Source organism: Prionailurus viverrinus, chromosome A3 (genome assembly GCF_022837055.1).
Source record: "Prionailurus viverrinus isolate Anna chromosome A3, UM_Priviv_1.0, whole genome shotgun sequence".
In the NCBI taxonomy this organism is placed as follows: Eukaryota; Metazoa; Chordata; class Mammalia; order Carnivora; family Felidae; genus Prionailurus; species Prionailurus viverrinus.
In genome coordinates, this window is record NC_062563.1 from 73933971 (window position 1) to 73958775 (window position 24805).

General features: G+C 39.3%; 1 protein-coding gene across 4 annotated transcripts in view; it reads left to right on the forward strand.

The window, feature by feature from the left end:
* The window catches only part of EML6 (EMAP like 6), a 272470-nt gene that overhangs the window by 155884 nt on the left and 91781 nt on the right, over nucleotides 1-24805 (forward strand). For all 4 annotated transcript variants that reach the window (XM_047852480.1, XM_047852481.1, XM_047852479.1 and 1 more), the window contains exons 7-15: nucleotides 2243-2444; nucleotides 5248-5385; nucleotides 7113-7369; nucleotides 9572-9784; nucleotides 14355-14522; nucleotides 15612-15718; nucleotides 19403-19521; nucleotides 21998-22184; nucleotides 23441-23546. In XM_047852480.1, the coding sequence (XP_047708436.1) occupies nucleotides 2243-2444; nucleotides 5248-5385; nucleotides 7113-7369; nucleotides 9572-9784; nucleotides 14355-14522; nucleotides 15612-15718; nucleotides 19403-19521; nucleotides 21998-22184; nucleotides 23441-23546 (1497 nt within the window). The remainder of the gene's footprint in view (nucleotides 1-2242; nucleotides 2445-5247; nucleotides 5386-7112; nucleotides 7370-9571; nucleotides 9785-14354; nucleotides 14523-15611; nucleotides 15719-19402; nucleotides 19522-21997; nucleotides 22185-23440; nucleotides 23547-24805) is intronic.

The following is a 24805-nucleotide window of genomic DNA, read 5'->3' on the forward strand; positions in this document are numbered from 1 at the left end:
TGCCGCTAAGCTGCCTGCCCTGTCATTCTGCAGTCTTCCTCTGGCTGCTTTCACCACGTCCCTGTCCGTCCCAACCTTGAAAGCCTGTCGCGATGTTTGCTAGAAAGGTTTTGAATGACCCTGAACTAACCGTTGCCAAGGTATCTTTACTTACTAAAAGCAGGAATAATAAATCTGCCGGTGTGCTTTCTCCTTCCATTTCAAGACATGTAACTGCATTCAGAGCAAGGGGTAAAGAGAGTTACTGCGTGTAAAAATAGGCTTGTGCATCAAAAAAAAAATACTTTTTTTTGTAAATAAATGCATCATCTCATCGGATCCTTTTAAGGCCACTGTGAGTTGATTAAAGTGAGGATTACAAAGTGTGCCCATATACCCCCAGTTAACCCTTCTTTTGTCCCAGCATCCCATTTGCCTTAGCATTTGTCCTGGATTTTTTTTTTTATGGACTTAATTTTTTTAGAGCAGCTTCAGGTTCACAGCAAAATTAAATGGAAGGTATAGAGATTTCTCCTATCCCCCCTGCCACCATATATGCCCTGCCTCCCTGACTATCCACACCCCCCACCGGAGTGGTACCTTTGTTACCATGGGAGAAGCTACATTGATGCATCATCACTCAAAGCCCGTAGTTGGCATTAGAGTTCACATTCAGTGTTGTATATTCTGTGCATATTACATGCATAGTAACATGTATCTACCATGATAGCGAAGAGTTTCAGGGCCTTGGAAATCCTCTGTGCCCTGCCTATTCGTTCCTCTGTTCTGGACTTTTCATTTTGTAATGCAGTGTCACTATAATTTTATCTTTGAAAATATTTTGATAGAACTTTTTATTTTAACATGGTAAAGCTGCTTTCTTGGGGAAAAAAATAAACATTTTTGAAGTATGTAAATTTAATTTGACTTTCAAAGTAGTCACAATTTGGATGATAAATTACATGGTCTCCTTAATTATAGTCTGCTTTTAATGCAGAGAAAAACTGGTCTCCAGAGAGAAAGGGACACTCCTGGTGTGTCTGGCCAATCAAGTGTAGAGCAGGACTAAAGACCTGTGCTCTGACTTCTGGTACTTTCTACGCCGAAGACACGAAGCCCACTGGGGAGATGACTCAGATCTCAAAGCTTACCACATCCCTGCCTTATTTACAGTACTTATGAAAGTGGGATTCTATCTGTATTTCTAATTCAGACCTGAGAAAACTCACCAAGTGAATAAATAATGTACCTGGTAAGCAACAAAACTGACAAGAAGTTCAAGAGATCACAAATCAGACAGGCAAATAAAGACCTGCCTGGAGAGTATGAAGTACTCCTGAGGTGGAAGATTGTGTTTCAAAGAAGTACTGTGCCTTTAGAGAGCATTGTATAAAATGTTAAGTGGGGGAAGAATAACATCTTCACTGACAAATGTTTGATGGTATTTTGAGACTGAAATCAGTTTCATTTGCATATTTCTGGGACATGGTACATCTGTTTATCCAGAAAAATGAGTCTGGGTTCTGATCATAGTAAACTTACCCAATATGACAATTAGCCATTCTGGAGTATCACCCACATAGAATTTTAACATAGCATTAGGGGCGCCTGGGTGGCTCAGTCGGTGAAGCTGTCCGACTTTGGCTCATGTTATGATCTCGCAGCTCATGAGTTTGAGCCCCGCATGGGGCTCTGTGCTGACAGCTCAGAGCCTGGGGCCTGCTTCTGTGTCTCCCTCTCTCTCTGCCCCTCCCCCACTGGTGCATGCTCGTTTGCGTGCGTGCTCTCTCTCTCTCTCTCTCTTTCTCTCGCTCTCTCAAAACTAAAACTAAACATTAAAATTTTTTTTGTTTTTAAGTTTTAATACAGTGCTAGCATCCTAAAGACTGAAGTGACTGTTAACTTTTGCGTAGTAAATCAGAAGTACATTATTTCAAAAAGGGATAGGTTTTCATAAAGACCTATTTCTTCTCATACTCATTTTAAGATGTAGTATTTCACATGCATCCTGATGTAAAAACACATGGTTATCCTAAGTCAGACGGGAAAGAGTGACTACTCATGTGTAAAATCCAGATGGTGAGGGGTAAGGAAATGGTAAATAATACAGGATGGCGTGTGGTGTTGGTGTTTCTCCTTCAGGAGTTTTTAAGATGTGTTACATCAGATGCTATCCTGGTGAAAGGACATGTAGGTGTTTTCCTTTCTTCGTCAATGGTGTGAATACACGCTTTCATTTTATTTAATTGCTTGTTTCCCTCAGGCCTCTCCATCCGGAGCGTGTGCTGGAAAGCAGACCGCCTCCTAGCAGGGACCCAGGACAGTGAGATATTTGAAGTGATTGTGCGCGAACGAGACAAGCCAATGCTGATCCTGCAAGGCCACTGTGAGGGGGAGCTCTGGGCTCTGGCCCTGCACCCCAAGAAGCCCCTGGCTGTGACGGGAAGTGACGATCGCTCTGTCAGGTGAGGCCTTGGCATTGGCGGTCGTCATGCACTGACTGCCTTGGGACAACACAGTTACTGTGCCCAAATTTGCTTGTTATGCAAGAGACGGATAAACCACAGTGTAGAACCACACATGTTCCAAACAGAACGTTGAGACACTGAGCCCAACCACACTTGGCTTCTTAGCATTTTGGTGTTGCCGCCTTTCTCTGGCTGTATCTTAAGTTGTGAAAGTGCTCTGAGTGAGTGAAAATACACTGCTCCTGGTTAGATAGACTCCCAGTTCTCTTTCAATCAAAGATGAGAGCTCAGTGCATTCATCTGTGCTAAGATCATATTTGCCCCTCATATGCTGGGTCATCTGCAGGGGGCTGCACATGGCATTTCCGTTTTCTCCTACCTTCATCTCCACTGGTGAATTCATGAACTTGTCTTCAAAAGAACTTAAGTTCTGATTTTCAGAGTTGCCTTCAGTATGTGAGTAAACAGTTCTTTCTTTGCAAATACTCGAATGGAATTTTGGACATTGTCCTCAAATCAAAGTAAAGTGCTGGTTCCTGAGAAAATAGGCAATTTTATTAGGGCCTCAAGGATTCTTGCTGTGGATCATTTGTTATTCTTTGAGAGCACAGCATTGCATAAAATGAGCAATACGAGGACACCTCTGATGTCCTTGTGACTGTTCAAGGACTGAACGCAGGGTTTAGAAGTGTGTGATGAAGTTTGTTACACTGACTTCAATATTTTTGTATTTACTGCTGACCTTTAAATGTGCCCAATGACAAGCAGGCCAGAAAGTGTGTATGCCAGTGGGAGGGAGAGGCTGGTCCATCAGTTTGTTGATTGATTACTGCTTCTGGGCTCTAGTAGCTAAATAAGAATTTTGTAGACTAGAAGCAGGTTCCTGCTTCTCCCTTGCTCTTACTCTGTATGTCTGTGAATCTGATCAAGACATGGTGTGCTCATTACTGAGGTATAATTTTAAAAGTAAATCCATTTTGTGATCTTTACCAGGCCCTGAAGCCCCATCAATCTAAAGATCAGTGAAAACACAGTGTGTCTCCATGTGGCATCAATGTTTATTTGGCTTAAGTTTCTCTTTACCCAACTTCCTCCTCTTCTCTTCCTTTTCCTTCCTGTACTCTGAGCTTTCCCCGAACAGGCAAAATGGTACCACCAACTCAAACACCTGAGATACTCAATTTATATTTATCCAGGTAGAAATGATTTCAAGAAAGTCTTTGGCTTTTGTATTTCGACAAATTAGTTGAGTCTCAAAATTGCAAACATCTCCAAGGAGCCCTGGATGTCAGAATTTGTCTTATTCCTCTTAACCATTAATTTGGCTCAAATGACAAATGTTATTTTACACGGAGTATTGAAATTTAAGAAGGGTCTGACTCCTAATTTCTTGAGCAAGATCAGCTTAGTGACTTTATAGGATGGTACAGTCTACTGGGGAGTGATGGTTTCTGCATGCTAGTAAAGCAAAGCTTACATTGCTTAAAATAGTACAAGGCTAAAAGCAGCATGAGGTTATGAATAATGGACGAGGTATTGAAAGACTACCATGAGCTTTAGGCTGAACAGTGCAGGCTGCCTAAGGGATCAGTAAGCTCTTCACTGTGCAACTCTCCATTTTAAGGAGCATGCCCCCGTCCGTCCTGATGGCAGAATGCATTTTGAGAAACCGCACCACATGTGACTTACTCTTGCTTCCCTATGGCGGAACTCGAGATTCTCTATCCCCTCTGGCAGATACTAATGTTTGTATGTTAAGAGAAGCCTGTCTTAAGAGTACTAACAGATAGAGGTCAGTTACCCAATCACAACTGACATTTAAATGCTTATTTGCATCTTCAAATACCTAGTCCATGTTCACTCAGTCTGAGGTGCCTGGATTAGGTGTTCCAGGAGCTGCTGCAAACTGTTAGGGGCACGTGCCCCTTGACCTCCATTTCTCCAGCAGTAGCTGTGCCCATCAGCCAGGGGCACTTAAAGTATCTGCCTCAACCAGGGCGAGTGGATCTATCTGCAGTGGGACACCCAGAGGCCTTGTGAAGCATGACAGCAGGTGACTGTAGACAGATACTCTTTCTTGCCAGGGAGGCCAATAAATGTAATGTGTGTTTCCATTTACCTGCACTTAAATAACACAGTTATTAGAAGGACACTCATATTATTTTAAACAAACTAACAATAACACCTAGTAGTACTTCTTTTTCTCTAAATGTTATTAACAATTCTTGGTATAAATAAAGAACAATGTTTAATTTCCAAAGAGAATAGCAAGATGTTGTGTGAAGTAGTGTTTAAAATGTCTTTTTTTTTTTTATTTTTTTTTCAACATTTATTTATTTTTGGGACAGAGAGAGACAGAGCATGAACGGGGGAGGGGCAGAGAGAGAGGGACACACAGAATCGGAAACAGGCTCCAGGCTCTGAGCCATCAGCCCAGAGCCTGACGCGGGGCTCGAACTCCCGGACCGTGAGATCGTGACCTGGCTGAAGTCGGACGCTTAACCGACTGCGCCACCCAGGCGCCCCAGTGTTTAAAATGTCTTTATTTGATTAATCTCAAAATCTTTGGAAATGGTTTTCTGGTCTTAGAGTTCTTGCTGGGGATTTCAAATGGTGCAAATGACCCAATGATAATCTAAACACCTTCTTAGATTGCCAGACATGCCGTGAGGAAGGACACTAGTATGAAATTAGTGCGTCCTGTGTTGTCATCATCATCAGAGTGGTGAACAGCCTTCCAGACTAGGGCTGGCCGATGGCTGAGAAACTGGTTTTGTTTTTGCTTTGTCCTTGTGCTTAGGCTATGGAGCCTGGCTGACCATGCCTTGATCGCCCGCTGTAACATGGAGGAAGCAGTTCGCAGTGTGGCCTTCAGCCCGGATGGATCTCAGCTGGCCCTGGGCATGAAGGACGGCTCTTTCATTGTTCTCCGAGTCAGGCACGTGCTGCTAGGGAAAATGATATCAGAAATGCTCTTGTGTTAAACTAGTTCTCCTGGTCACAATGTATGCCTGGACTTTAGGAAAAATGCATTTATTCTTTTAAGTAGGAACATTCTAGATTCAGTCACCGATCTGTAATTCCCAAATCCAAACACTCTGAAAATCCACCGTTCTTTGGCAACTTCTTTGACAGCACGTCTTGACCCAATGAACTGATCTGAGACTGTTTATTGCCTATTAATCTCCTAGTAGGAATAATTCTCTTTAATGTGATTCACTACAAAAATATTAATGTTTTTAATATGGGGTGTTGCCCTAGCTCCTGTGGAGGGTATTACATAATATATTGTATATGAACCTTTCTAAAATCCACTGAATAATGAACTGCTAAGTTCATCTGGTCCCAAGGGGGTTTGGGCTTATAGGAAGCCAAGAAAAGAGAAAGAAATGAGAAAGCAGTCTCTAGCAGTGCCAGATTTTTAGAGGTGAGCTTGAGTCAAAATTTCTTCCACCTATAATGAAAAATAAAATGGAATATTTCATATTTATTAACACGCTATATTTACTGGACAAAAATTATGACCCACACTTGTAATTTCTCTAAATAACACTGGTTGTTTTTTATGGCTTCTACAATTTGTGATTACAGAAATAAAATGCAGCTGTAAATTAGATACTGCATGTTTTGCACATAGAAAATTCTATATAGGTTTGAAAAATGATCTTGGCACAGTTTATGACACTAAATTCTCCTTACCAACCACACATAACTTAATGCTGGGTTGATGGGCAACGTTTTCTTTGTCTGCTTAGTGATGGTATGGAAAGATGGCCAGTTACCAGATTTTCTTTTCTTTTTGATGGATTTCCCAAGCCAAAACAAACAAAAATCCAAAAAACCGATTTGATGATATTAAACATTATATTATATAATATATTGCTATTAATAAGTGATAGCTGGTGAGGGGAATTACCACATAGAAGCACATATTTGCCATCATGTATGCACTGATTGTGTTGGCAGTGGGTGAAGTCTTCGGTGCTGGCCTAGGAGACTGCTAGCCACAATTCTGTCTCATGGTGGCAGCTTTCAAATGCAGGCAGCATTTCTTACCAGAACCTGATCGGAAAGGATACAAAATATTCCAGTGACATGATGTATGCATTGTTGACCTTTCCTGGTAACAATTAAATAATGACATAAGAATTTAATATTTAAAAAGAAATTTTCCTCTTATGCTTTTTGGACTTGCTCTTTTTTGCAAGAGTAAGCATCAAGCTTCACAGCCACTGGTTACTTGATCTTAAAGTATAAAAAAGATGGTTGATGTTTATGCTACCCTTGGTGGACGTTTACCTTTCTCCAGGGCATGTTTTGAAAACAATTTTACAAACCCCAAATTTTTGAAGCACAAAGTTTTAGGGGAAAATAACAATTAAACATGAAAGCAAATATGCATTTCATTAAATTTTGTTTTGTTTTGTTTTTACTTTGGAAGCCCAGATAGTATTTAAAATGTTGGTTAATTTTGCCTAAATTGGCCAGAAACTAAGTAAATAGTTTTATATTTTTCCCCAAAAGTTATTCCTTTAGTTCTTACACGTGTTCTCTCTCTTTTGAAACATTTTTTTCTCTGACGTACAAATTTTAAAACATGGCTTGGGGTTCCTATTTCTAGATTTGCTGCTTATCACTTTTTATTGCTGGTTTTTATTCTTATAGAGATATGACAGAAGTGGTTCATATCAAAGATCGAAAAGAAGTCATTCATGAAATGAAATTTTCTCCAGATGGCTCTTACCTCGCGGTGGGATCCAATGATGGCCCAGTGGACGTGTATGCCGTTGCCCAGCGGTATAAGAAAATTGGAGAATGCAGCAAGTCGCTTAGTTTCATCACACACATTGACTGGTCTTTGGATAGCAAATACTTGCAGACCAATGATGGCGCGGGAGAACGCCTGTTCTACAAGATGCCATGTGAGTCACGCAGGCCCTGGATGGTGGTGAAAATCAAAACTTCGAACCAGAGTCAGCAAATGTATGAGAATATCATCATGACCTCAGGGCAAGGAATGTTTTCAGAAACACGACCCCCCAAATCTCACACTCCCAAAGAAAAGATAACTAAATTGGAACACGTTAAAATTTTAAAAAATACTGCACAGTGAAAGAGATCATGAAAACATGAGGCGCAGACTGGACGTAAATACTTGAAATGGTTATAATGGGCAAAAGATATATACTTAGAAATTAAAAGAATGCCTAAAGATAAGTGAAAGGAAAAATAGCCTAGAAAAATACTAAAAAAAACGCTAAATATTTGAGGATCACAGTCCTTATTTACTATGATGATTTTATTCCAAAATCTGTGTTCTTCATAATTGGAAGCCCTTAAGGCATTATTTGGTGAAATATTCTAATTAGGATTTAAAAAACACAATTTCTATTTGTGACCTCTGCTGTTTCTTTTAGAAGAGATTCATCAGACTTCGATAACATTCAGTAACATTTAGTTTGTAATACTAAAATGGTAGAAATAAAAGACAAGTTTCTGTATTGTAATCTGTGACTAATGATTTTTTAATGTAAGTGGAAAAGTATAATATTTAACATGAATCTTGTCCTCAAGTAATTATATTTCATCTTAAAATTCTTATTGAATAATTAATTTGTATGTAAAATAATATACACCATCTAATGTAACTTCAGCTTTTTAGAAAAGTTCTCTGCCCTGTTAAATCATTAGCACACCATTACTAGGAACATATTTCTGTGTGTCTACTTTCTTTGCTTGAAATTATTTCATATGTATTTTCTGTATGTGAAAAATTAAGGAATACACATTTCTCACCTGCAATAACAAAGTAAAATCCTCTCAGTGATAATATCACAATTTGCTATCTCATTCTCCCGTTAGTGAGCATTTAGGCTTATTTCCTGTTTCTTTGCTGGTACAGACCGTGCATCTTGAAATATCTTGGTACAGGTGGGATTTTCTCTTCTGAGTCACTTCCTTGGACGATATTCTCCAAAGGGGGAATGCTGGGTCAAGGACTATGTTCTGTCAACTCTCTCATTTTATGGTCATCTTAATGAATTTTTATGTCATGCTGTTCCAGTCCAGAATTTCTGCATGCCAGTTTGGCAGTGCACCAGTAATGCATAAGAGCACCTACTCTCACAGATGATTCTTTATTTGAAAATACTTATTTATTTTTGAAGAAGAAACTCTGAGGTGGTACACTAAATTGTCTTGATTTTGAATTTTAAAACTGTGTATGGCTGGACATTTTCCCAAGCATTTCTGTATCAGTGTGGTTCTGCCTTTGCATGCCCTCTGGGGACATCCCTCACCTGCTTTTGGTACAAGCCTGGAGTTGCCACACATTTGAGAACATATCGAGCACACTGTCAAGGCTATTTTCCCCAACCACTTACAGTTTTCATTTTCTAATGCTTTTAAATTTAAAATCCATTAACTTTTCATACTAATTTTTTGAGCCTAAATTTTATTTATTTATTTTTTTAAATTTTTTTTAATGTTTATTTATTTTTGAGACAGAGACAGAGCATGAAGGGGGGAGGGGCAGAGAGAGAAGGAGACACAGAATCGGAAGCAGGCTCCAGGCTCTGAGCCATCAGCCCAGAGCCTGATGTGGGGCTCGAACTCACGGACCGCAAGATCATGACCTGAGCTGAAGTCGGATGCTTAACTGACTGGCCACCCAGGCGCCCCATTGAGCCTAAATTTTAAAAAATCACTTCTATGGTTCCTTGAATTATGAAAGGTAGAAGTCCAGAATAAACTTGTTAGAAATCAGGCAAAATGTTGGTGACTAAATGTGATAACATACGATTGCATAAAAGTCAGTATGACTTTCAATAATCAAAGTATACCAGCTGTGTAGTAGTTTCAGATATTACATTGAGTACAGTGATCATTTTCTTTCTTGTCTCCGTATCTGAGTTTTGATCATACACTTTCTTTAAACCCTGCTGGAAGAAAAAAAAATCATAAATTTGGTAAAGAGATTAGAATCTACAGTTTCCCTGATTTATGGAAGTTTTTTTTTTTTAAACCCTCCATATAGACCTCTATATGGAAAAGGAATAAAACAAATTAGAATATGCTTTTTATTTAAATGTAACATTATGTTGCTATGTATTGATTATTTTCAGCTGGGAAGCCTTTAACAAGTAAAGAAGAAATCAAAGGGATTCCCTGGGCCTCCTGGACATGTGTGAAAGGCCCCGAAGTGAGTGGAATTTGGCCTAAATACACTGATGTCACTGACATCAATTCGGTGGATGCAAATTACAGCAGCTCAGTGCTGGTGTCTGGAGATGATTTTGGACTGGTTAAATTGTTTAAATTTCCTTGTCTCAAGAAAGGTAAGGCCAAAAGAGATATTTCATTGAAATCTAGAAGGTGTACACAGTGTAAACCAGACTATTTGATATTTTAAAATTACTAATTTAAGGCAGAATTTGTTCAGTTATTACTAACCAGTTTGTAATTCATAAGCTCCATGTTTTACATTTTAACTAAATCATAGTTTGTTTTGTTTTTATTTATGTGAATAAATACTCATAATTTAAATCACATATTACATTAAAATATTGTAATTAAAATTCTCTTAGGCTTCACTGCTAATTGTGCTTATACATGGAAAGCAAAGCAAAATCTTTTTAGATAAAATCTGAAAGTGAATACTCTGGTGATAACACAATTCGTGGACTGCTTGTTGTAGTGCTTATTTTGCAAACCCAATTTACATAACTGGTGAAATTTTTGAGAGTGAAGATTGGTTCAAAAGAACTCTTCCTCCTCTCACATTTTGTTGTTTTGTCTTACTGTTGTTAAAATGTTGTCGCTTTAATTTTTGTTGCACCTTTAGACTTTGTGGAATGTGACTGAGTTAACCATGTAATGACCCTGTCTTCTTTTTCCTTAAAAAGTTTAGACAAAGGCCATACACAGGCTTTTCTGAGACTCCCCACTAGCTCCCTGAAAATCAGATGTTTGGAAAGTAATCATCAGGGACGTGTTATTGCTTGAAAATTCATTCACTTGAACAATTTTTAAATTTTTTTTTTCAACGTTTATTTATTTTTGGGACAGAGAGAGACAGAGCATGAACGGGGGAGGGGCAGAGAGAGAGGGAGACACAGAATTGGAAACAAGCTCCAGGCTCTGAGCCATCAGCCCAGAGCCTGACGCGGGGCTCAAACTCACGGACCACGAGATCGTGACCTGGCTGAAGTCGGACGCTTAACCGACTGCGCCACCCAGGTGCCCCTACTTGAACAATTTTTAAATTAAGAAAGGGAAGGGATGGAAAAATGTAATCAGAATGTCATTTTCGGCTAACTGGCAGTTTTGAAGCAGCAACAGTTATGGTAGAGAATTGAACATAAAATGCACAGCAAACCATCATTTACGCTTGACAGCATGGCCATCAGTTTAAAATGCTTGAGGCACAAAATTACCTCCCGTGCCTAATTCACACTCTCCTCTCCCTAATGGGCTTTTTGAGTAATAGGGTGTGTCCTGTTGGATTGAGTAATGTACTTGCAGAACGTGAGTTAGGCAACTGGTCTGGGAACTGAGAAGAAACATACATCCCTGAGGCTAGAAACAATACTGTTGGCCTCACATGTGAAGACTAGGAAAGAAGGTAACTCACCCAGAGTTTCCTGCGTATTCCCAAGACTTGTAGAGTGGATTTGGGTCTAGAAATGGAGATCCTGAATGTATTGATAAGAATGGGGGAAGGGGGGTGGGAGGCGATGAATAATGCTGCCTGTCCAAACAAGACCCCCTGATGGGTAAACTGACCCTGAGGATGATGGAACCCAGGAGACACCTGCAGAGTAAGGGGAGGTTGACTGCTGAGTGATGGTATCATGGGAATAATAAAACCCACCTCAGCAATCTGTGGAACTATTCGTATTCTCATAGCAAATTTACTTGTTCTACTCTTCATGGCAAGTGGTTTATAAATCTTGCAATTTGTCTCAGAGCCATTCAGGCTTTTGTGGCCTTTGTGTGCCAGAACTACTGGCAGGGAAGTTTCTAAAGGGGGATTGTTGAAGGGAATGGTGACAATTGGTGGCTCTTGTCTCCCTGTAGCCCAGGGTATCAGTGGTGGGTAGTCCCCCAACTTTTGAACCTGTAAACAGCCAAGTATGAGAAGGGGCTAGTGACCATGAGAAGTGTAGAGACTGAGCAAATATTATAGTTCTCTGTGATTAAATCAAACTCTCAACCAAGTTCATTGACACATTTACAATTACTTGTGTGTAGGATTCTGCTGCATAGTATTGAGACGTAAATGTTCTGCAGTTAATGAAAATGACTACAGTGGTTATTATTTTTACATGGTCAAACCAATTTTTCTCATTTCGTTTTGACAGTTTTCAAATCTTTTCATATAACTAGTATCAATCCTGATCATTTTCCCTGGTGTCGCTTAGACTACATTCTGTTTAACCATCATCGCACAGACACTTCCATGAGGTAAAAATCCAAAGCCTAGCTCATTGACATTTGCTGTGTCTTACCACCCCTTCTCCAAAGGAAGGCTCAAGGCTGAGGATCTCCTGTTTCACCTCTGTGCTGCTGCCCCATTAATCCTTCACACAAACATGCACATGCGCGCGCGCGCGCACACACACACACACACACACACACACACACACACACACACACTCATACACACTCCTTGAAGAACTCCCAAGAAAAATGTCCTGGATGTTGTAAGACATGAGTTGCATAAGGTCTGGGCCTTGAAGGAAAAAGCATTGGCCTCCAGTAGAGCTTGAACGAGCTTGAGGCAGTACAGAAACAGAAAGGTCAAGGTGGCCACAGCATGGTGAATGAGGGGAGCATTGTGTACTCAGAGTCTGCAGAGGGCAGTGGGGACTATGTCACAAAGGCCTTGTAGCCATTGTGAAAAATTTGGGTCTTCTTTTAAGTGTGGTAGGAAACTACTGAAGATTTAAAATGGAGGAGTGACATGACCCATCTAAGTTGTTAAAAGACCACTTTGATAGCATGTAGGATGAATTAGGGAAGTGAAGGCTCCAAGTAGATTTTCACATAAGTCCAGGTGAGAGATTTTGTGGCTTGGACAAAGGTATTAGGAACAGATGTGAATACAGGTGCATGAGGTTAGGAAACAGTGTCAAGGTAGAGCTGAAGGTATTGTTGATGGATTTGGATGTGGGAATAGAGGCAAAGAGCCAAGGATGAGTTTTGGGTGTGAGCAGTGGGGGTGGATGATGACACCACTTATGAAGAGGGGAAAATGAGCAAGGAAAAAGGGGTGTGTGTGTGTGTGTGTGTGTGTGTGTGTGAGAGAGAGAGAGAGAGAGAGACAGACAGACAGACAGACAGGCAGACAGACAGACATGGGGATAAGAGAGAAGGGTAAGGGGCACTCCTTGGTCTGTGCTGTCCATGATAAGTTTGAGGCGCCTGTTAGACATGGCACACAGGCCATCTGCAGTCCAGGGAGAATTGAGAGCTGAAAAATGAATGTTCAGCAATTGAGGGCATATTGACAGTACGTAAAGCCGTGGGAGAGAGGACCAGCAGAGAGATAAGAGCCTTCCCTGTGGTTCAGAGAATAAAGAGAGGCCTTAAAAAGTGACACTGTCCTAAGGAAAGCCTGGGAAGAGATGGATGTGGTTTTCATGCATTCAATAAATATTTGTTACGTGATATTCTAGAGGCTGGAGATACATCAGTGAGTAAAACAAGCACAAATCCCTGTCCTCATGGAGCTTTTGTTCTACTGAAGGGACAGAGTCAATAAACAAAATGTAAACACATCTGGTGAGAAAGGCTATGAAGGAAACAAAAGCAAACAGTAGCAGGAGCGCTCAAATCGGGCAGCTTGGTGGTATATTTTAAATAGCATGGTCATTTTCACCTTCATATAACTTTATTTTTTTAATATTTTTTAATGTTTATTTATTTTTGAGAGAGAGAGAGAGGGAGGGAGGGAGATGCAGAGAGAGGGAGACACAGAATCCAAAGCAGGCTCCAGGCTCTGAGCTGTAAGCCCAGAGCCTGACTCAGGGCTCGAACTCACAAGCTGTGAGATCATGACCTGAGCTGAAGTTGGACACTTTATCGACTGAGCCACCTAGGCGCCCCACCTTCATATAACTTTAAATCATTACCTCTCCAATGGGTGTTTGAATTTTAAACATGTTTTAGTTGAACAGGTGGCTTTCTCCCCCATTAAAGAGGCTCCATTACAGGGCCTACAATAGGTAGAATGATTTCTGAAGGAGGATTGCCGGCCCCTGAAATCTCCCGTAGCCTTTGGAGTATGAGGCCTCCACACGATAGCACGGACCCTGCTTACTTCCCTGACTTCCTTCATGCTGCCATGTACCAACTACATACTGGATACTTTACTGCAGTAGTTCAGCTACAACCATAAGTGCAAATAGCTTTTCTTCTGCATTCATGACCTTGGGGATGGTGTTTACTAAGTAAAGCAATCAGGGAACCAAATTTAATTCTTCCAGCTCTACATCCACATGACCCTGAACAGTAATTTGACTGTTTTTTTTTTCCCACAGAATGATTCTCTCTTTCCCTATTGCAAAGGACCACCTGTCTTATCTTGTATTTAAATAAGAATGTGTAAGATAATCATGCTTAAGCATTTTAGTTGCAGAATCAGTGAAGCAGTAGGCATTACTGGAAAAGGTTCAGATGTGTCTTCAGCTGCAGGACTTAAATTTTAAGGCCATTTTTAGCTTAATCCATACTGGAATAATTGAGATAATTTTTGGAGGCTTTGCTTGTTAAGATATATAATACTGAAAATTATGTTTTCTAATGTATTTAAAGATTTCACTTTTCAGCATGAATCAGAATGTAATATTTTAATCAATGAATTGTATTTTTTGCATTACTAATGTCTTCAAAATATCTTTTCAGGAGCCAAATTTAGAAAGTATGTGGGCCATTCTGCACATGTCACAAATGTCCGCTGGTCCCATGACTTTCAGTGGGTATTGAGCACAGGAGGGGCTGACCACTCAGTTTTCCAGTGGAGATTTATTCCAGAAGGTGTCAGCAACGGTCTGCTGGAAACTGCACCCCAGGGTAAAACCAATTATAATTTTTCAAGCTTTTTTTTTTTTTGGCAATAAAAATTTCAAAGAATGTTCTAACATCTCTCCTGGACATAAAGAGTTAAAGCAATTTTTGAAAAATTCATCCCTATAATAAAATTTAAAATTAAAAGTAAAAACAAAACTTTTGAGTTATATGTGAATTAGTTGGTTAATTTCCTTCAAAAGATTTTGCTTATACCAGATGCCAGTTGAAGATCAAAGGTTTACATGAAGAATTAGCCTTTGAGAATGTCAGGAACAAATCTACCTCAGCCTCCTTAGGACAACTATAACTGTGGTGGGTCTACTCAGGCTGCAGGGGGACAGAGGGACAGAGTGACCTTAGGAGTTGGCTCCAGAGTGAAGTTCAAAGAATGGTCCACAGTTGGGACTGAAGTCTTCCAGTTCACTGGATGTGTAGTCTTTTAATTTACTGTCATGCCAGCAGGAGTAATCAGGTAATAAAATTTGAAACCATGTGAGGAAATGTTTTCATTGGGACAGTTTCTGCAGGGGTTTTGACCCTGGCAATTACTGCCACTTGGTAGATGTGGCAAAGGCTAAGAACTAAGTGGTTAGATTTCCCTTTATTTCAGCCTTCATTTTGGTAAAACGTTCCCCTGGCCTTGCCTTTTCTTTCTCTCTCTCTGTTTCGTTCTTTCCCTTTCTTTCTCTTTCTTTCTTTCTTTCTTTCTTTCTTTCTTTCTTTCTTTCTTTCATTCTCTCTCTCTCTCTCTCTCTCTCTCTCTCTCTGGCCCTTTTCAAAGCAAGATTTAAAACACAAAGATTTGTTACAGAAGTGTGGCAATGAGCTCTGTCTGCTGGGGAGGGGTGGGGGAGAATTGCCCAGGTCTGTTAACGCTACTGTAAGGGGTGAGATGATGTGCTGAACTTAACCAAAAGATGGAAGGGATGGTGGCGGGGGGAGACGTTTTAAGAACCTACATCAAAGGAAAACTAAGCTATATTGATTTTTTTAATTTACTTTGCTAGAAGAAAGAAAATATTTTAAATAAATGTATAAGCTATTTTGGGTCTCAGAACTTTTGCTTGTTTCTCACGGGTTGTGTTTCTGCAGAAGGTGGCACTGATTCTTACAGTGAAGAGTCTGATTCGGATTTATCTGATGTGCCAGAGTTGGACTCTGATATTGAGCAAGAAACTCAAATCAATTATGATCGCCAGGTCAGTAAGCAGAGGGCCTCCTAACAAATGCCTTACAGCCCAGAATGTTGATCTCACTGGATTTGGATGTTGCACTAAAAATGGCTGGTACTTGAGCAGAAGAGAATCCAGACAAGAATAAGGAAAATTACCTACTTCTTGTCTTTAAGCACAGATTGAAAATAAGGCATTTACCCATTCACATTATTAAAAAAATTTTTTTTAGTGGAAAGTAGTACCAATTTTTTAAATTGAACCCATGACAGAGTTTTCTGCCTTTCGAGCGCCTAAAACTTACAATATTTTTTTGCAGAAAAATGTGCAAGTAAGCTAAAGGATTCTTAATTTTCTTAGCAGATCTGAAAGCATATGTTTTCTGGGGTGCCTGGGTGGCTCAGTTGGTTAGGCATCCAACTCTTGGTTTTGGCCCAGGTCATAATCACATGGTTCATGAGTTCGAGCCCTATGTAGGGCTCCGTGCACTGACAGTGTGGAGCCTGCTTGGGATTCTCTCGCTCTCTCTCTTACTCTGCCCCTCCCTCATTCATGCACACACTCTCTAAATATAAATAAATAAATAAATAAATAGATAGATAGATAGATAGATAGATAATAAAATTTTAAAGCATGTTTTCTTTACAGAATTGGTAGCTTTAAAGCCATGGTGGTTTTCAAAATAACTAGCGTCCTGGTTTCTCTCTCAACTTCCATATACCGTTATCCATTTAATTGAAGTTAAAACCCAGATACAATACGTATGATCTCTCCAGACTGAAATTATCGCTAGTAGAAAAGTTACACAATTTCAAAAAAATTGGGTCCTAGTTTTTTTAAAGTAGACATTTCATTTTAGTGCTGAACAGTGAGTGTTAAAGAGAACATTCCTTCATAGGAATCTGGAGACATCTCACCTTTTTTATGGTTGATAACTGAAGGTGTTCTATTTTCTTTCTTGTCATATCATGAAAGTATGTGAAGTAGACTCTGTCAGTGAACATGGAGTAAGATTTCCGGTTTCAGACATAGCAAATGTCACTGTTGCCCATGGAGACTTACCATATAGGCCTGTGGCAGCTGCTGTGTATTACCTGTCTCTACAGGGCCGGATCCTGCTCTGTATATACACCAAATCCAACCTCACAATAACCCTGAGATGTTAACTATTTTGCCCACGTCTACCTCACCCGTAGTATTGAGATAAGAATGAGGATCTGGGCTGCTCTCCAAAGCATACATTCTGCATATTGCTTGGCTTTGCCACTGCGTAAGCACTGAAACTTTCCAGATGATAATTATCACTCATTGATTTAGTGTTTGAAAAATTAGAGGCAGTCTGACTGATGGTTTGGGTCAACTTCGTGACTAAGTCAGCTTGACCATGTGTTGATACAATGAATTATGCAACAAAACTAAAGATGAGGATTGAAAAGAAATTATTAACGTAGAAATATATACACAGTGAATAATGTTATGTCCTCATATCCAGGGGACATGGAATTTAAGCAAAGTGAACATAAAATTTAGGAAAAAAAGAAAAGCAATATCTTAGTTGGGATTTTTTTATGTAATAAAAGGTGTTAGTCAAAGAATGAAAAGACTTGACTATACTGAAATCCATGCCTAGGATTTATATATTCTCCCTGGTATCTTAGTTTCTGAAGCTTTTGTCTATATTACTTGATTTACATTATTTTTTTTGTTCTTGAATTACTCCTGAGAAGAAAGTTTTATTCTATTCTACAAATGAGAATCTTAGGTCCACAGAGTTTATGAGACTTGTTCCAATAACCTGTAGAAATGCCAAGACCAGAATTCAGTGCTCTTGAGGAGTTGATGAGCTGAAGAAAGCATCATGGACTCAGATGGATAATTAGCTTAAGATTTTACAAGCTTAATTCATTGTATCTGCAGTAGACAAAGCAATAATGAGGTATCTTCTGAATTCTTTTTTTTTTATTTTTTTATTAAATCTAAAACAGACTTAATTATATCATCTTTCTTGTTACATAGCTTTATCAAATGAAAATTTTCCCTGTGAAGATGAGCAATTACTAATAGATTGTACTTCATTTTGAATGTGTTAAATTGATATCTGTTGATAGTAGGGCATATATACATGGTAGCAAAACAGACTAATTTTTTATCTACATTTAAATTGTAGGAAATGTTCTCTGAATCAGCAGCACATTTTAGGTCCTAGGTTAGACCAAACTTTGCTCTAAATCTCAGAGTCTAATCTGTCAAGATGCATAAGATTATGACTGAAGATAATTCCAGAGAGTGATCACCATGATTCATGAGGTCTGTGTTTTGCAAATGAATCAAGAGATTTCTCACCTTAGAAAAAATTACAACAAAATATTTTATTGATTTTTATTGATGATTTTATCAAGTAATTTCCTTTCTTATTTACCAGAAAATTAATACCATATTTTCTGAATATGTATTATTTAAACTTAAAATCTTGAACCCCAGTGATTTAAAAGATATTTCAAGTTAGTTTTGTTCATTAGGAAGTAAAATGCAGTCTCATGTCTTAGGTATTCAGTTCGGTTTATCTTTTCAAAGAAGCCACTCTTGTTTGTCTTTTCTATTGTCTGTTTTCTATTGTCTATTTCATTTATTTCTAATGGTTTAAAAAATTTTTTTTGATGTTTATTTATTTTTTGAGAGATAGGACAGAATGCAAGTTGGGGAGGGCCAGAGAGAGAGGGAGACACAGAATCTGAAGAGGCTCCAGGATCTGAGCTGTCAGCACAGAGCCCAATGCTGGGCTCAAACCCACAAGCCATGAATGAGATCATGACCTGAGCCGCAGTCGTCACTAAACTGACTGAGCCACCCAGGCACCCCTCTACTCTAATGTTTATTATTTCCTTCCTTCTGGTAACTTTGGGTTTAATGTATTCTTTTTCTTGTTCCTTGAGGTACATTGTTCCGTTGTTTATCAGAGAGGTTTTTTTTCCTTAATGTATGTTTATATAGCTACACACTTTGCTCTTGGAACTGCTTTTGCTGTAGCGCATAAGTTTTGTTACATTGTTTCCATTTTCTTTTGTTTCAAGATATTTTCTATGTTTCTATGTTCTTCTTTGATCCACTGGTTGTTCAAAAGTGTGTGGTTTAATTTCCACATACTTAAGAATTTTCCAGCTTTCTTCCTGTTACTGATTTTACTTTCATACTACAGTGTCCAGAAAATATACTTGATATGATTTCTATATTTTTCAATTTATTGAGACATGTTTTGTGGCCTAACATATGAGGCATCCTGAGAAGAATGTGTATGTTGCTACTGAGACATGGAATGTTCTGGTTATGTCTGCTAGGTTACTTGGTCTGCAGTGTTCTTCATCTGCTATTTCCTTATTGATTCTTAGTCTGGATCACCTATCCATTATTCAGAGCGACTCTTCCCGACTATTACACATTGATGTTTATTTCTCCTTTTAGTTCTGTTAGTATGTGCTTTATGTATTTAGGTGCTCTGATGTTGGGTACATATTTAAAACTCTTATATCTTCTTGATGAATTTGACCCCTTTATCATTATATAATGACCTACTTTGTCTCTTGTGACCATTTTTAGCTTCTCATGTTCTCAAAAACTTGATTTCCTACAGTTAAAGACCTCCTGAGAATGCCAAGATATTAATAATTTTGAACCCTGAAGAGTCTCAACTAAATGTTTCTGCTATGTTTTAAGGTTTACAAAGAAGATCTACCTCAGCTAAAGCAACAAAGTAAAGAGAAAAACCATGCAGTGCCCTTCCTCAAAAGAGAAAAGGCTCCTGAGGACAGCTTGAAACTCCAGTTCATACACGGGTGGGTGCCTGTCACCAGCCTTATCAGCAGACCAGTGGGGTCCTCTCTTCTTGGTGCTGACCCACTTCAGGCTGGCTCTTCTCTCCAGTGTGTACTTACCTGAACTTGATATTTTAACCATGATTATCTGTCCAGTATTCTTAGTTGATGTTCTCTGGCCATAACAGTGTGTGTATCTAGATGTTTCCTGCTTCAGTGACTTCCATGATGGGTATGTTTCTGTGGCCATTGTTATCATGCTCCATCGTCTCTGCCATTGCTGCTCCCATTATCCCCATATCTCCTGTTCTATTTAGTTGGCTCCACTCTGACAGCATTTCCTTTAAACAATTTTGCTCACATATGGCCAAAATAATTTTGAATTTTGAAAATCATATCATACACAACCTATCACCCTTGAGGTTGACATCTAAAATTTTTTGGGGTGCCTGTGTGGCTCAGTTGGTTGACTGTCCCAACTCCAGCCCAGGTCATGATCTCACAGTTCATAAGTTTGAGCCCCACATTGGGTTCAGTGCTGACAGCTCAGAGCTTGCTTTGGATTCTGTGTCTCCCTCTTTGCCCCTTCCTGGCTCATGCTCTCTCTCTCTGTCTCTCTCCCCTTCAAAAATAAATAAACATTAAAAAAATTAAAAAAATTTTTTTTCAACATAAGGTTAAATGATTGTGAAGAATAAAACATCTAGTGTTTTATTAATACATCATTCATTTACATGGATCAGTTGGAACCTAAATGTCATTGATATTTGTTTCTCACCATCATCAATTTTAAAAATACGTGAGCTCATATTTCTGTTCCACTTCTCCCATAGAATACTACATGAATATTACACTAATGTAATATTTTTATGCTTGAAAGCCTTTTGTTGATCACCCTATCATACCTTCTGCGAGGGAAGAAATGTATATAAGTGCAGTTTAAATTTAATTCCCTGCAATCCTAAGTCTCTAACTCGTGTTATCTAGTATGGTACCCACTAGCCACTGAAAGCCACTGTGCTTGAAATGTGGCTAGTCTCAATGCACACGTGTTGTACGTGTAAAATGCACACTGGATTTCGAAGACTTAGCATGAAAAAAGAGAGAGATTTCATTAAATGTTTTCTATTGATTGCATGATAATATTTTAGACATAATGGGCTAAAAGTTCTTAACATTTTTCATCTGTTTGTCTTTATCTTTTTTTAATATGACAATAGAAAGTTTTCACTTACCCACATGGTTTGCATAATATTTCTATTGAACATTGCTGCTTTGAGTGTTAATTTTTTTCTGGATTGAATTCTTGTTACAACTATTAGTATTACAAAGTTTATCAGACCAACATAAATATAGTACAGATTCTAATAAGTAGTTACCAAATGTAAAAAATTTTATTGGAAAAAAATTAAGATTTTTTTCACTGAGTTCAGATATGCGTGTGTGTGTGTGTGTGTGTGTGTGTGTGTGTGTGTGTGTGTATTATTGCTAGATTGTGACAGTTTAGCATTGGTTCTATTCCCATTTTTCATTTTTTAATAGTTACAAGCACAGAGAGAGTTTATTTACACGAATAAGTAAAAGAGAATGGAAGCAACTTTATCATAGCAATGTTACTCAATTCTTTAATTTTTCTTGCAATACAGATGATCTATTTCATGATTTTGATACATCACACAATAATATAGTTTAATCTGCCACCTGTCAATTCAGTCAAATCACTCTTCAATTTTGTTAAAAGCAAAGAATTGGAAATGACTTGACTTACAGAAGAATTTCATACCTAGTTGTTGGAAGTATTATTCACTTTCAACATCCACACTTGAGTTTGTTTTGGTGTCCCTGGATGGTTCGATGCCCCAGGGTAATATACCACAGTGAAAGTCCAGGTGGACAAGAGGAATGACTTTCTAACATGAGAGGAATGTGATTGAGAAAGGGGAGGTGAGAAGGGAAACCTCCCCATCGTAGATGTGTTCTCAGACTGGTCAGTTTTAAGAAAGAGCACATACATACAGGGGCACCTGGGTGGCTCAGTCGGTTGAGCGTCCGACTTGGACTCAGGTCATGATCGCACGGTCTGTGAGTTTGAGCCCCGCGTGGGGCTATGTGCTGACAGCTCAGAGCCTGGAGCCTGCTTCAGATTCTGCGTTTCCCTCTCTCTCTGCCCCTCCCCAATATGCTCTGTCTCTCTCTTGTGCTCTGTCAAAAATAAATAAACATTAAAAAAAAAAAAGAGCACATACAGTAGTTGAGGATCTAGAAACAAGTTCTGTTAAAATTATCAGCACACATTAGCCCTGTTAGAGAGTTGCCACATGTCCTCAGATGCCCTCACACCCGTGTTGAAGACGACTGTCCTAGGCAGCTATGGAGATCCCTGGGATTCTCCTTGTGCATGTCCATATCAACATGTTAGCTTTACCTCCTGACCTCTCCTGCTCTGCTCGTTCACTGTTCATTCAACTACCATGCATGTCTTGGACCTGTGCTTCAGTTACAGGGGCTACGACTGTAGAAACAATCTGTTCTACACGCAGACCGGAGAAGTGGTCTATCACATTGCTGCAGTTGCTGTTGTGTACAACAGGCAGCAACACTCCCAGAGGCTGTACCTGGGGCACGATGATGACATTCTCAGCCTGACCATCCATCCAGTGAAAGACTACGTGGCCACCGGGCAGGTGTGTAGTTCTCCTCTAGGATGGTGGTCTAGCCCAAGAGGATTTCATTTTGAGTCCACTTTACATACTAGTTCAAGAAATACTTGGTAGAAACAAACAAGAGGCAATAAGGTGAGGATTCAGTAAATGCTGCGTCATTTCATGATAGTAGAAGAATTAACCAGTACATTACACAGCACTGTTGGGAAGCCTCTGAGAGATTTCCTTCTGACATGAGATCCATAAATAGGATTAGCTAAAACTAAAGTAAGTTCCATGGATGCAGTCTTAATATATTTTCCTCATCACTGTATACCCAGTACTTCGTATATCCTAGGTAACCAGTGAGTGTTTATTGAATGAACCATCTTTTAGTGCTAGTATAACATCTAGTGAATAGTTATTTTTATAAAAGTTAAAGTCATGCATTTTGCCTAAATCATTATTTTATATTTTAACCGATATATTGGCTAACTTTGCTAGCCAGTGCATGTGTGTATACTTAATACACCACATTCTATACTGTATTGGTGTGAGGCAGACCATTGACAAACCAGTGCACCAGTAGCCATTCCAGGGGTAACCGGGGCTCCAGACACCAGTGAGGCAGTTGGCTGGATTCTGCCCAGTTATGTGCATTGTTTTATGTCCCATTTTCCCTTTTATAGTCACTACACCCAACAAGGTTCTTCTTTCCCTTACAATTAAGTGAGGAAAACCACTTTATTAAAATTTTGTTGTTGGGGATTAGTGTCAGAGAAGCTTGTATTCCCTCAAGGAGAATCCATCTTACCAACAGGTAGGCCATGAAACTGTCATTTCCTGGGAGGAAAAGCAGAGCCAGGCCTTCTTGGGATGAGTAAAATATTTGAGATGGTGAAAGAACTCTGAAGATATTGCTGTAACAACACACAGGTGACTTGCTTGACCAGGAAGTGGAATCTTATGCGGAGTTGGAAAGGCAGGAGAGAAAAATCTAGAACTCATACAAAAAGCACAGTGGACGTTTGACTTGCAGTTTTAAAGTACCTTGCCTGGGAGCCATGTACCAGGTTAGGCTGGGCTGGCCCCCAATTTGATGCCCAGAACAAGCCTCTTAGACTCTTTGTACCTCAGTTTTATCATCCTGAAAACAATGATTTCCAAGTGTCTTCCTGCTCCCCAAATGTGTGGATGTCTGGGCAGCACTTGACTCTAAGGAACTCTGAAAGTGATTCTAAGGCATCATTCTTGTTATGATTTATAGGTGGTTAATTACACTCATCCTATTATTTAAGGTTGGAAGAGATGCTGCTATTCATGTGTGGGACACACAAACTCTAAAATGTTTGTCACTATTGAAAGGACAACACCAGAGAGGAGTGTGTGCACTTGATTTTTCAGGTAAGCACCAGTTTTCTGCTGAGGTCACTGATGGTTCTGCTTTACTTAGGGCTGGGTTTTGTTTTGTTTTGTTTTGTTTTGTTTTGTTTTGTTTTGTTTTACAACCTCCTATTTAGTTGAGTTCTGTTTGTAATAAGGTAAGTAAGCCCTTTGTATGTTAGCTACCCATTCTTAGACTGGAAATTAGATATGTGAATACCTCACAAAAAAAATATGTGGCCTTTGGATTATACGAAAGGCCTTTCCCAGTCTTGTTCATTTCCTCTCTCCCAAGTCATTACCCAGAGCTCACACTGTGTTCTGCATTTGCTTGAGCAATTTGAAATCCAGAGCAGCTGTTGCTGTAGATAGTTTTAGTTGTAAACGTCTGGCAGTGACTCAGAACATCAATTTCATCTCTCCAAAGAGGTGGGAGCACAGCACTTGCAATTTAAAATACAAAGAACTAGAGGGAGGGCTGCAAATTCTCTGCACAAGGCCACTTGACAACACTCGTGTTTTGAAAATAAATTTCATATTTGAAAAATAGAACTGGATTTTCCATCTCTTTAATTTAGAATTTGAACGCAGTGCTAGTAGAAGACTAACTGATGAATGTAATTTTCTTTAGGGTGAGGCCGTTTCTTTAAGCTAGAAAGGAGAATAAGGGCCTGTTACAGAAGGTGTTTTTACCTAGAATTTTTAATCCCAATAGTAGAAGTTAGATCGGTAGAAAAAAAGTATAAACTTTTTACTGAAAACTGATACTGTAATTTCTTTATTTCTAAATCCCATTCAAATGTTTAATATGTGCAGTGTGTGTAATGGTAGTCATTAAATTCCATGACTCCACAACCGCATTCTCTTTCCTACATCCCTCACTCTCTACTCTCCTTGCTCAAGCCCAGACTCCCTCTCATCTCTGCCATATTGGTCTTTGATTCCATTCCCATGTTCTCTGGTCCATCCTACCCAGTTCTGGAATCTTCTGGAAGCACAGTTACATTGCCCCCCTGTAGACTCATGTCAGTTGACTGACTCAGGGCCGAGCCCTTGGTTGGACATTCATGACCTTCCATGATCTGGCTTCAACCTTCCTTAGCGGTGTTTCTACCCACTTACCCATTCGTGTTCCTTTACATCTCCCTAAATGCAGGACTGTCCTTCTTTTTGCCCGTGTCCCTTTGTTCATGCTGCTGCCATGTGTCTGTTCAAGTTCTACCATCCTTTAAGACCAAGCTGAAAGTTTCTCCTACAGCCTTCCAGGGAGAAATAACCTT